This window comes from Globicephala melas, chromosome 9 (assembly GCF_963455315.2).
Source record: "Globicephala melas chromosome 9, mGloMel1.2, whole genome shotgun sequence".
Lineage (NCBI taxonomy): Eukaryota > Metazoa > Chordata > Mammalia > Artiodactyla > Delphinidae > Globicephala > Globicephala melas.
In genome coordinates this window covers 6,469,435-6,482,491 of record NC_083322.1, presented here as the reverse complement: position 1 = coordinate 6,482,491, position 13,057 = coordinate 6,469,435, and the positions used below count along the sequence as shown (strand labels likewise).

Here is a 13,057-nt window from a genome sequence, read left to right as displayed (position 1 = left end):
CGGAGAGAAGGAGAGGGTGCTGCCGCGCCGTCGGGTCACCAGCTCTCCGGACTTGCCCCCGCCCCTCCTCCCCTGGGAGACCGGGCCCAGCGCCCCACGGCCGACGCTTTAATGCCTGGTGGGGCCGCGACTGGCCCCTCGGGAGGCGAGGTCAGCCCGCCCACGCAGGCCATTGGCTCCGGAGAACAAAGGAGCCGCCCCGCAGACTTCTCCGATAGGGCTGAGCTGGTCATCTGATAGGTGCAGCCAATTAGGTGGCGGGGCGGCCCCGGGGACGGCCAGGCCCGCCAGCCAATCAGGGGCGCGTGCCCGCCCCGCCTGCCCCGGGACTGGCGGGGCCGGGGAGCTCAGTGCCCAAGTCGCCCCGGGGTGGCAGTTCCCGTTAACCTTAGCCACAAAGTCAAAGGTATTTATTCCCGTCCCCTCCCTCCGAGTCCCTCTGAATCCGGGCGGGGAGGGGCGTGCGGAGGGACGGACCGTGCCGCGGGGCCAGCGTTCGGCCCCGCTCCTCCCGCGCTGTCTCCACCCAGACTCGGGCTGGAGGCGGCCTCGGGGTCCCCCGAGCCCCCCGCGTTCTCAGCCCCGAACTTTACCCCCGCACAGCTCACGGGGAAAGGGGCCCGGGTCGTGCGTGGGAAGGGGCTTCAGGCCGGGTCAGAGCTGGAGCGGGGCGTGAGAGCGGGAGAGGCGCGGAGGTGAGCGCGGGGACTGCCCCCCGGCTCCTCCGGGCGCGCTCTGCCAGAGCCTGTCCCGATATTCGGGAGCGGTGTCAGCCTCCCCCAAAGATCGAGTTCCTGCAGGGCGAGAACCCCAGTGCTCGCCGCAGAGTGACACATAGTAGGTGCTTAATAAATGATTAAATGAGTGGGCCTGAGGATCGGGGGCGAGAACAATGAGAGGGAAGCACCACAGAAATTGGAGGAGTGTGTGTAGGGGTCTCCCCGAAACCTCCATCCTAGGAAGACAGGCATAGGAGCCAAGATCTCAGTGGGGCTGGGGGTAGGCGCTGGGGGTTTCTTCCCTCGTGAAGGTGGAGGGTATAGAGATGCCGCCCCCTCCAGCCCTTTGGGAGGATGGAGCCTGGTGTGTGTCTTGGTCCACCAGACCTGGGGTGGGGTGTGGTCAGAGCCCCGACTCGAGGCCGGCTATGTCCAGGCTCCACTATTAGGTGTGCATTTTGGGTCCAGGTGTTCATCTGTAAAATGAGAATATTAGAGGGTATTAGTCTCCTTTCAATACTAAGGTTCCATGACTCTATGCTTCTAATCTGTTTTGGACTTAAGTTTCTTTCATCTAAATGTTCCTTTGTTAAAATTTTTATGAATGGTTTACAGCATGCTGGACCTTGTGCTGGGTGTTGGGGAGAGAGAAACACTCCCTGTGTTAAGATGTTTACAGTCTTCTTGTGGAGACAAATTATTATGATACTATGTAGATGGTACTGGGTTGGGTGGGTGCACAGGTTAAACAGAGAAGGGCCCCTAACTGAGCCTGGTGTATCCACAAAGGCTTCCTGGTGAAAGTGATCGTGGCTCTGGGCTGGGCAGAGAAGAGTTGGGCAAGGGTATTCCAAGACTGATCACAGGTGTCCCTAGACACGGCAAGGTCAGGGGGTTGCATCTGGGGACAATGGGGGTAGGTTGGTGGTACAGTGAGAGGTGAGCAGAGGCCAGATTTTAAATGGTCTTGCCAAGAAATTTTTAGCAGTACCTGAAAGTGCTGGGGACCCACTGAAGTGTTTTAAGCAAAGTAGTAACATGTCTAAATTGTAATTTTAGGAAAATTGCTTTGAGTCTGGGTGGTGGATGGATTGGCGGGGCAAGATGAGGTATGATAGCAGTGCAGTCTCCAGGTGAGCAGTGCTGAGGCCTGAACCAAGGCAGCAGCGGTGGCAGACGCTGGAGGTATTAAAACAGCGCTGGTATGATTTAGTGACCTGTGGATTGTGGGGGCTGTGCTCTGCGGTAGTGAAAGGTGGTGGCAGTTTTGAGAGGCCTCGTGAGTCCCGCCGGGAGGGGCAAAGGATGCCCAGGGCCAAGTGCAGAGCTGGTCCAGGCACCTGCTCCCCTGGTGAGGGTTAAGCTGAGGAGTCTAAGGTTTCCTAGGATGGGGGTGGCCTGCAAGGGAGGGTGGGCCAGGTGGGCAGGAGACCTGAGTTCTAACTTTCTCTGAGGCAGGGAATGTCCCCTCTGGGCCTTGCTTTCCTCATCCAAAAAGGGGGAAACACTCCTTATCCTTGCCAGGCTCCTTTGAATGCAGCAAGGGTGAAAAAGTGTTTATAAATCAAAATGTGACAATTGTCCAAAGTGTTGTTAGCAGTTGGTTTCATCCCTTGCCTTCGATCAGGTAATGGGGGTCCCCAGGCCCTGGCGGGCTCCTGAGTCTTAGATTTGGGGCAGAAGAATGTGGGTGACGTTCTATCCTCTAAAGGGAGACAGGTGAGCAAAGACTGGGGATGGGGATGCCATGGGTGGGGGACAGGCCTGGGAGCGGGGAGGTGGGGGAGTGACAGTCCCAGCAAAGGTGTGCATGTTGGGCAGGGCAGGTGGGGCAGGGGTCCTGGAAGGAGGTGCCTTGGGGACTGGCAAGGGGTTGAATCTGGGACCTCTGGGAGGTGGGCGGGCATGATGGGATAAGGCAGCTGCCCTGGCTGCCCTGGCCGGCCCTGGACCTGGTTCCCAGGGAGTGCTGGCGGAAGCAAACTGAAGTCACTGAATTGGGCTCTTCCTATCAGTTCTGACAACTGGGTAGTGGGGAGGGGGTGATGGCAATGCAGTGACCTAAAAAGAATTCATCTTGCACCTTTGTGAACATTTTCGAGTCCTTTCGCAATGTTTCCCTCCCACTGCTTGATATAACAGTTCTGTACAGAGGACCAAGCATTATTTCCATTTGCAGATGGGGAAACTGAGGCCTAGGGAAGGAAAGTAGCTGGCCCGGGGTCACGTGACTAACCAGAAGCAAACCCGGTCCCAAGGTCTCTGGCCTCCCTGTCCTGGGCTCCTTCCGCTACGTGTGGTCTTTCTGTGGGACGATGGCCTGCCCCGCCCTCTTCCTCCCCACTGCTGTCCCCTCTCCTGGGACTGAGGACCCCACGGTGCTTGGAAGGCTGAGGTCTGCAGATGCTGGAGTAGGAAGGGGGGGATGGGGAGAAGGGGGAGGACGGGCGAGGGCTTAGAAGAGGTAACAGTGAGGGTGCATGGGGACACCTGATCCGGTGGTGAGTAGATCTGGGAAGTCGGAGAGGAATGAGGGAGGAGCAGGGAGGCTGATGGGAGAGAAGGATGGGGTGGGGGCCCTGGAGGGGCTCGGGGATTGTTCTGGGAGTTGTAGAAGGATGCTGGGCATGCCTTATGCTGGGATGTGTGGTGGAGGCAGGCTTCTAGGTGGTGGGTGGAGGTGACGCTCACCTGGTCTGGGCTAGGACCTCGGCCTGCCTGTCTGTCCTCGGGCACCGGGCCATAGAAGGTGGGAACAGCAGTTGCCCTGCCTTTCCAGTACCATTTTAAAGCCACTTGTTGGGGATGGTTTGCATTTCCTCCTTGGTCAGAAACGCTGGAGGAGAGGAAGGTGAAGTGGGTGCAGGGGTGGGGGACCGACGCCTGGAGAGAGCGCTGATTATCGAGAGATGGGCCAGAGCGCAAGCCCAGGGACCAGCCTCGCGCGGGAGTGGCCTGCGTAGGACTGGCTTTGGGAGAGGGCCTGGGGGCTGTGCAGTCAGTCCTGGGAGACAAAGGCTACACCAGCTCCTCCCCGCAACGGAGTCGGGGTGTGAGGCCGCGGGGATCGCCTGAGCTGAGCCGGCAGAGCGTCCACGGCTCTCTTTAGTCCAGCCCCCTGCCTGGCGCTCAGGGCCCAGACCCGGCCCTGCTCTCCTTACCCCTGGCCCACAGCCTGGCCCGGAGGAGGCCGTCTCCCCACCCAGTCTCCATCTCCCGGGAGAGGCGGTACCTGGAGCTGCTCTGTCAGCACAGCTCTGCAGGTAGCCTTGACCGTGAAAGCTGTCCACGCCCGGTTCCTCTGTGAGGCGGGCTCCCGTTGCTGAGCAGAGTTTGGGGTTCCTGTGTGGGCGCGGGGGGCCTCCAGAGATTCTGAAGCAGCTTGAGGGGTAACGGTTTAGGAAGGGTGGGCTGGCCATGGGGCGCTCGGAGAGAGGGCTCAGAACCTTCGGGTGTGGGTTGCTCTCAGACCGCGAGAAAGAGAGAAAAGACCATTTCGAAAGTCTAGTGTGTACCCCAACCTGATGCTCACAGCAAGCCCCCGAAGCAGGCGTTTTCAGTCACCTTCGCCCCTGGGAACCTAGGCCTAGAGGACAGGCGGGCTAGAACTCAGGGCTCCTGATCCTGGGTCCAGGCGTGCGTGGGTCTGAGGAGAGGGGCAGCCAATGCGAGTGCACTGCGAGGGGCAGACTCGGCCGAGGAGTCTGGGCTCCGGTTCCCAGGGGAGAGGGGAACGGCCTGCCGCCGCCTCCTGGCCAGATCCCTGCAGCGTGGCCTTGGGGCTAGGGCTGCACTGTCCGGCCGGGCAGAGCCCTGTCCTCTTTCTAGGGCTTTCTGTGCCCCTCCAGCTTCTCCCCTCCAGCTGCAGCACTGCTGCCTCACGCCGCCCCCCTCCCCTCAGCCTACCCCACCGGTACCCCAGCAGGTGACTGTTCCCCATCACCCGCTGTCGCTCCCTCTCCCGGTGGTTGCATCATCCCCTGAGTTCCGTTCCTCGGAGCAGTGGACCTGGAGGGATGGTCATGGATTGTGAGGTTACTTGTGTCAGCAGGGAGTCCATTGCTGTTTTCTCCAGTGTGAAAGGGGAGTGATTTGTGCTCGTGCGGTTCACGTGGGCACACTTGTGTCTCTGGATCTGTCGGTGTATGGGTGGATGTTTTAATATTTCAACCTCTCTGTACTTTGCATATGCAATTTTGCAGGTATTCTCATGTGTATGAGTATCTCTGTATTTTTGTATCTTTGAACGTTTGTGTACTTAGCCGCCTTGGATGTTAGATATGATCGTCTCTGGATATGTTTGTGTGCATTTAGTGTTTAGATCAGTTTCTTCGCGTATGCCTATGACTGTATTTCATCAATATTCTTTATTGAAGTATAGTTGATTCACAATGTTGTGTTAATTTCTGCTGTACAACAAAGTGATTCAGTTATACATGTATACATTCTTTTTTTTTTTTTTTTTGTGGTACGCGGGCCTCTCACTGTTGTGGCCTCTCCCGTCACGGAGCACAGGCTCCGGACGCGCAGGCTCAGCGGCCATGGCTCATGGGCCCAGCCGCTCTGCGGCATGTGGGATCTTCCCGGACCAGTGCACGAACCCGTGTCCCCTGCATCGGCAGGCGGACTCTCAACCACTGCGCCACCAGGGCAGCCGTCTTTTTTTATATATTCTTTTCCATTATGGTTTATCACAGGATATTGACTATAGTTCCTTGTGCTCTACAGTAGGACCTTGTTGTTTATCCGTTTATATATAAAAGCTGACATCTGCTAACCCTGATCTCCCACTCCATCCCTCCCCCAACCCCCTCCCCCTTGGCAACCACCTATGATTGTATATTTTAAATGAAACATCCACTGATATTAACTGAGATCCATTTCCCAGGCCGGGGACATCATTAACCTGTCCTGAGGTATTTGTTGTTGGTGATGAAGCACTGGGGCCAGAGGGGCGCCGTCTTCCCATTTCTTTCATTCGTTCATTCATTTATTCATTCACCCAGTATAAACTGAGCGCCTTCTGCGTCCCAGGCCCCGGCAGGCAGGGCCGCCGCCATCCTGGAGCTTTATGTCTAGTGCAGTGTTGCCCCGCAGAACTTCGTGAACCTGGAAGTCTTCTTTTCTGCTGGATGTTACGGTGGCTCTAGCCACGTGTGACTGTTGAACACTTGAAGCGTGGCCAGTGTAGATGAGAAACTGAATCTTAAACTTAATTTATACACACTTAAATAACCAACATGTGGGTCTAGAGGCCAGCTTCCTGAAAATGAGGCCCTGGTGGCTTAAGGTTTGGGACACTCTGCACCTTCTCTTGGAGGCAGCATGGTCCAGGAGCAGGGCCTCTGGGTGGGGCAGGCCCACCCCAGTTCACCGGTCCTGGCTCCAGCACTTACTGGCTGTGTGACCTTGAGCAAACCGCTTAAGGTCTCAGAGCCGTGCCTCCTTAGGACGAAGTGGGCGGAGCTTGCTGAGTGCCCGGTACACAGTTGGTCTCCCTGTCCCTACCGAGGCTTGGCTCGTCACCCCCTTTTCTTTCCAGAGCCAGGTCAATACCGAGGTGACCAGGGAAGCCCCCGCCCTCTCAGTGAATGAGGGAAGGACAGACAGTCTCCATCCCCCCGGAGGACTCCGAGAGCACACCCTCAGGGTGAGGGCTAGCTGGAGCCTGCGGGCCCTCGCCCATCCTCTTCCAAACACTGGCCTGGGCTGCTCCCCGGGGGACTTGAGCTACTGGTGTGAGGGCGGTCAGCTTGGTGGGCAGCGTACCTTGGGAAGACTGCCTCCTGTGCGCGGTTTCCTGTGGGGAGGGACTGTGCGCATGGGTGGACGGTGGCACATGGTGTCGCCCTGGGTGGGGCTCCTAGCTGAGCAGGGCCTGTGAGCTGGGCCTTCGGCTGGAGTTGGGGAGATGCATCCCTCAAAGTCTGAGCTACTGGTGGAGGGCACGTGGCCGGTCCCCACTCCACTGGTGACAGAGGACACACGAGGTGCCATCTCCTTCCTCCCCACGTGGGGCCTGAGTCTGTGAAGAGAGGTGTACTTGGCTGGTGGAAAAGGTCCAGGGCCCTGAGATCTGGAGACGTGTCCCTGCACCGCCTCTCCCGACCCGTGGCCTTTGTGCACCCCCAGCTGCTGTCTGCCTTCCCCCCAGATTTCTGCTAAGATCGAAGCCCCTTTGTTACCTTCCCTGCCCCCAGACCTCAGCACCTGCCCCAGGCCACAGTCCCGCCTTGTGTGACGCGGCAGTTGTCACGGCAGCTGTCCCGCAAAGCCTCCCCGTCAAGGGGCTCTCATCCCAACTGCGGCCTGACCCAGAGCCAGGGGCTGGGAAGGAGGAGGTGACTGGGGCCCTGTCCTGAGACCCACCCCCTGCGTGTGTCCCACCCTCCAGGGGACCTGCTGGGCAGGGAGGGCAAAGGTCATCAGAGATTGGGGTCGGGGAGCTGGGTGATAGACCAGGTGGCCCTTAGGGACTCGGTGTGGGCACTGGTGGATGGGGATCGGCCCCCGTTGCCTCCTGTTTTCTGGCCAGGGTCTTCTGCTGGGCGGCCTGCTCGCCGTGTCCCTGGGCCTCTCTCTCTCCAGTCAGCTGAGTGATGTGTCTGGTGGGGCGAGAAGAGGTGTGCAGTGCGGTGCATCAGGGTGGGGTGTGCGGGGGCCTGGTCGGCCTGGAAAGACGCTGCCACACGCAGGGACCTTCTGCCCTTCGGCTTGTCTCGGGGTTTGTCTGAGGACACCTGTTGGCCTGTTTTCCAGACACATCCCACCTGAGCACACAGGTGGGTCCTTTCCTTCCATTTCCACGTCTGTTCTTTCTCGGACCATGAGCTCTGGTGCAGCTCAGAGACTCCCTGTGAACTGGTCACCAAGAATTGAAGCCCTTCTGCCACCGAGGCGATTTTGAGTCCATAATACCTCTTAAGACAGAACGGATCAAGTAGGACTGATTTGATTTGGCTCAAGGGGCCTCAGTTGTGTTGTGTAGGGGTTTTGTGAATGAGCCCAAGTCCCACCCGCTGTCCTTGCCCTGAGTTGTGGCCCGAGCCTCCACCCCCCGTCTGAGGTTCCCCATATCAAAGTGGCCTCTTTGTCCGCCAGTCCTCTGAGTCTCCTTAGGCAGACATTAAATCTCCAGTTGGTGAGAGGCTACCCCACGGCCTGGGGTGCAGAGTGACCTGGAAGGAAAATGTGGTGCTAAGGCAGGAGCATTGGCACCCGTCAGGGGCCCCAAGGGGGGCCTTCTCCTGCCCTCATTTGTGGCCCCCTTTTCTCTGCACCACAGGCAGGTTTCAGTGTCTATAGTAACCCACAGCAGGAGCGCGTAACAGACCCCTTTTGGGGAAATAGAATTAAAAACCAAATCTCCTGCCAACTCAGAAAAACTCCCCGCAAAAGTAGGAGAGAAAGAAAATAAGTTTTTAACTGAATAAGCATTAGACTGGAATGTGGTGCACATCACAGGCAATTTGCTAAGAGACTGTAGACAGAAATCTCACCTGTTACACAGTCCAGCAGGGGCGACCCCACTGCACACGTGTTCTCCAGGGAAAGTCCTTGGGTAAGAGGACTTGACCGTTTGTCACACAGAGTTCACCCTAAATTCGCCTGGAATTGGGAGGCCACCCGTGATAGCTAATTGCCTTTATGCAAAGGAAACATCCACTTGTTGTATCCTGGTGACGGAGGAGGTTTGCAGCCCCTAGCCCGGTGCTGCTGGAGAGTTAGGCTCCCACCTCCCACGGGCCGGGGACACTGGCCGCTGTTCCCTTGATGTTTGCATTTCGGAGAGACGGCTCCCAGGTCCTCGAGAAAGGCAGTCCTGGGTTGTAAAGCCGGCAAGAGGCTTAGTGAGCTTTAAAAAGATTTACATGCACCTCAAAGGGGCAGAGAAAGAACTTCCAATTAGAAGTTTTCTAAAGAAAATACTCTGAATGAAAGGGGAGGGTTCTCTTTCCCTTTCTGCACCAGGGAGGGTGAGTTTTCTATTTCTCAGATTTGTATCTCCCTGACACCCCTGCCCCCCACCTCTCCGGGCAGGGTCCACATCTCCAGCCTGGGTCCCTGTCCCCGGAGTAGCCGCTGGAAGGGGACCTGGGAGAAGGAAGCAGGGAGACCCTTAGAATGGGGTTTCTGGGAGGCTCTCCGGGGCCCGAGGTGTGGAGCAAGGGGAGGCTGGCTTCCCCGAGCCCGAGCGGTGGCCGAGGAGAGGTTCCTGGTCCTGCAGCATGAGCCCAGCCTCCCGTCTCGTGGGGCAGAGGCTGGGGCCTGTTTGGGAGTGCAGGGGGTCCGGGGGTGCAGGCGTAGGAAACGAGATCCCCGACCTCGGCGGGGGGGCCGCCCGCAGCACCACGTGCAGCGGCCACATCCCTGAGCGCACGTAACCAGCAGCATGTTCGTGCCACACACGGCTGTTTGGTGCCCTCCACGTGTGGGCTCTGGCCCGGACCCTGGCACTCGGCAGTGAGCCCGGGAAGTCCTGTCCTCGATTCCTGTCGGGGAATGAGCAGAGAAGTAAATATCCTGTCCGGTGGCGAAAAGTGTCAGGGAGGAATGGGAGGTGGGGCTAGGGTTGTGACTTTACATGGGGCTGCCAGGGAAGGCCACTCAGAGGAGGTGACGTTTAGGCTGGGGCCTGGAAGGGGCAGGGGCCGCGCCAAGGGGTCAGAGCAGCAGGACCCGTCCCAGTCACGTTCCAGGCACCAAATGAGCCAGTCGGGAGATGTTCAAAAGACGGAATAGGGGGCTCCCCTGGTGGCGCAGTGGTTGAGAGTCCGCCTGCTGATGCAGGGGACGTGGGTTCGTGCCCCGGTCCGGGAAGATCCCACATGCCGCAGAGCGGCTGGGCCCGTGAGCCATGGCCGCTGAGCCTGTGCGTCCAGAGCCTGTGCTCCGCAACGAGAGGGGCCGCAACAGTGAGAGGCCCGCATACTGCAAAAAAAAAAAAAAAAAAAAGACTGAAGAGTAAAAAAAGATGAGCCCCAGATTGGTGGATGAGGAATCAGGTCCCTAGGACCCAGGTTGGCCACGTGTGTTCTTGCCCGGGGGTGGGGGGTGGCTGTGAGGCCCCAGAAGGGTTTGCGGGGGAACCTGGACGGGGGCTTTGAGAGATGGGGTGGCTGGCGATTTTGGAGGGACAGTTCTTCCCTCCAGGGTGTCCTCGTGACCACGTTGCAGGGTAGGGGGTGTCTCTAAACTTATTTGAGTTTCCTGGTTCTCTCTTGTGGCATCCTTCACACCCCACCTCGCAGGTGATGAGAGTGTGGGCATGAGGCTCTGGTCTGGGAGTTAGAAGCCCAGGGACCTTGCCCAGCTCTGCCGTTCGGCCACCTCTGTGACTTGGGGCATGTCAGCAGCCCTCTCTGGCCTCAGTTTATTCTTCATAAAATGGGAATTATACACATTTTACTTGCCTAGCAGGTATATGTGCTTTAAAAAAAAATCCTGCTCATTTCGACAGAGGTCATAGAAAACCTTTTGAAAAAGAGGGACTGCTTCCTGTGAGTGGCATTCGTCCTTGTCCCACAGGCCAACTCTCTTTCCTTTGCTCCCATCTCACCCACAGACGGCCGGGCAGGGAGCCGCTGTGCTGATGCCGAGGGACCTCCGGGGATGGAGAGTGGCCTGGCTGGCGACAGCAGCACAGGTAAGAGAAGAGGGGCAGGTGGGAGCCCACCACGGCCCCCTCCCCAGCCCTGTCTTCCCCGTCTCTCTGTAGCTGAGCAGGAGTTGCTGGTGGCCTGTAGAGCCACACGGTGGGACCAGGACACTGAGGTCACGTCCAAGGATGGAGCAAACACAGACTAGGGGGCTAAGAACTGACAAAGCCCAGCCTGTGCTTGCCAGGCAGGGACACACACACACACGGACACACACACACACACGGACACACATACACACGGACACACACTCACACACACACACACCCCCCGTGCAGAAATCTGCTGGGGGAAGATCAGGTGTTTGTCAAGCGCTAGATCAGGGAGTGCGTGGTGTTGGCGCTGATCACGTGCCGAAAGCCAGCGCTCTGGGGAGGACACGTGGTCGCCACAAGCCCTGCTGGTGGTTGGCCAGGAGGGCGCCTCCAGTTCAGTCCGTTAAGCTTCCCGGGGTCACACAGTTCATGGTCCGTGTCAGCTGATGCCCTTGGAGCCGGTGGTGAGGGAACACAGCAGTTAGTCCTGGCGTCTGCCGGGCAGGGGGCAGGTGCCGCTGAGAGTGGGAAGTACCCTGTGGAGACCCCTCCCCAGCCGCCTGCTTCCCGCTTCTGGGATGGAGCAGCCCCTGGTCTGAGACCCGCTCTCAGCCTCTGTGGCAGGCCCTGTTCTGGGTGTAGCCGGGCTGCACGGTGGCTCTGGCCCCGGGAGAGGGGACCGGCCCAGGCCTGGGAACTCTGCCCCACGCTCCACAGTGACCAGGCTCCTTTACCTCCCACCCCTTCCAGGGGAGTTGCCCTATGGACCCCAGAGGCCCCGCCCTCCCAGGACAATCCCTGCAGTGGGCCTAAGATGAGGCAAAAATCAGGCAATTGGATAAAAAAGAAAACACCAGCTCAAAGGAGGCAGTATGATATATGGACACCACACTGTTCTGGGCAGTGAGTTCAGCCACCCCACTTCCCAGTCCCCCCCAACCCCTGCCCCAGGCTGTCGCTTTGAACGCTGAGAGCCCTCGAGGTGTGTGTGTGTGTGTGTGTGTGTGTATGTGTGTGTGTGTGTGTGTGTGTGTGGCTGACATTACAGTAATTACAGGAAAACCTAGGGCAGACGGTTCCAAACATTTCAGCTGAAGGACCCTTTTGCCCACGTAAACTCATAAGGGAGATCCTAATGCAGACGTGAGAGATGGGCTCCACCAGGGCCTTCTCTGCCCCGTACCGCAGCTGCAGCTTCGGGAAGAGGTAGAAAAGCACCGGCCTGGACCCTGGAGCCACTGGGGCCTGGGCGCCCCCGTGAGCTCAGCCTCCACAGGCTGCCACGCCTGCTGGCCAGGCTGAAGGAATGACTCTTCTGGAAAGCCAGAGTTTTCAGATAATTGGGAGCTTACCTCTTTCAGGTACCTTTTACTTTGTATTTATTTTATATGTTTTTTTAAATTGTGGTGAAATACATTATACATAACATGAAATTTGCCATTTTAACCGTTTTTAAGGGCGCGGCTCAGTGGCCTGAGCACATTCACGTTGTGGCACCGCCATCACCACCATCCATCTCTCAGATTCTCCCATAATGTCAGAAACCACCCACGAAGCAATAGCTCTCCTTTTAGCACCTTTTTATTTTATCTGAACATTTAGAGCTTTTTACGCTGACGGAGGACCAGTACCTTTGGGACAGGCAGGCACAAGCCTGATCCCTACGGGAAGGTGCCCGTGACGACTGAAGTCCCAGCAACACACGTCACAGGTCTACACGCACCACCCCTGGGCTTCAGGGCCTCCTCATGCAACCCAGCCACTGTGATGGATATCAAGGCCAGGTTTGATCAGGGGAAGGCAGTGGCTTTTGTGGGGCTCTGGGGCACTAGTGGGTGCCCTGTCGCTTGGGGACAGTGGTGCCCCTCTGACTGGAGTATGTTTTGGATTCAGTACATGACCACCAATTTGGACAGCTAGCCCTGTTAAATACTTCCGCTGGCCAACAGTTCAGTGCATCTAAGGAAACATTCTTTGAATCAGTGAAGCTCATGACACATGGGTTTTCGATTCCTGCCGTACCCAATTTAAATCACTACTTTCATTTTCAAATTATTCCTCCTGATAAAATGACCTCTCACAACCGAGCATCTGGGGAGGCCTCACAGCGTCGTCTCGCCAGGTGGAAAGCTGGCCCCTTGCAGGTGCTTTCTGTGACCCTCCCACCCTGCCACCTCTGCCCCCACGGGCACCACATCGGTTTCTTTGCCCCCACGTGGCCAGTGAGTCTGTGGAGTGGAGCAGAGCTCTTTGGCCTCAAAACTAAAGGCCACCAGATTAGAGGGGAGGTTTTCTCTTTATTTCCTAAGATATTTTAAAGACTTAAAAATTATAATGTTTGAATTTTTATGAGAATATTCAAATAACACATATAAAGTGTCAGTCCCCTTTGACTTCTCCATCTCGCCCTGCCGTGGTCCATATCACCTGCAGGGTGGCCACCGTCTTGCGTTTGGTGTGAACCGTCCTGGATCGGGCATGTGTATGTACACAGAGAGGTACGGTTTTATTTTCCATAAGTTGGATCAGACGACTGATACTGATTTTCAGTTTTGTTTTTTTCTCTTAAAATGTTTTCGAAATCTTTTCACACGAGCATATATAGCTCTTTTCAGTTGCTGCGTAGTATTCCACATTATGACGG

At 57.3% G+C, this 13,057-nt stretch overlaps 1 protein-coding gene across 3 annotated transcripts in view; it reads left to right on the top strand.

Moving 5' to 3' along the window:
• Positions 1–13,057, top strand: part of ZNF775 (zinc finger protein 775) — a 59,624-nt gene that overhangs the window by 39,705 nt on the left and 6,862 nt on the right. Inside the window, exons 1-2 of one of the 3 annotated variants that reach the window (XM_030854182.2) lie at positions 312–406; positions 10,285–10,365. In XM_030854182.2, the coding sequence (XP_030710042.2) occupies positions 10,332–10,365 (34 nt within the window). In that variant the 5' untranslated portion in view covers positions 312–406; positions 10,285–10,331. Of the gene's footprint in view, positions 1–311; positions 407–613; positions 838–10,284; positions 10,366–13,057 lie in introns of those variants that run through there. The other 2 variants (XM_060305176.1, XM_060305174.1) reach the window with 2 other exon arrangements.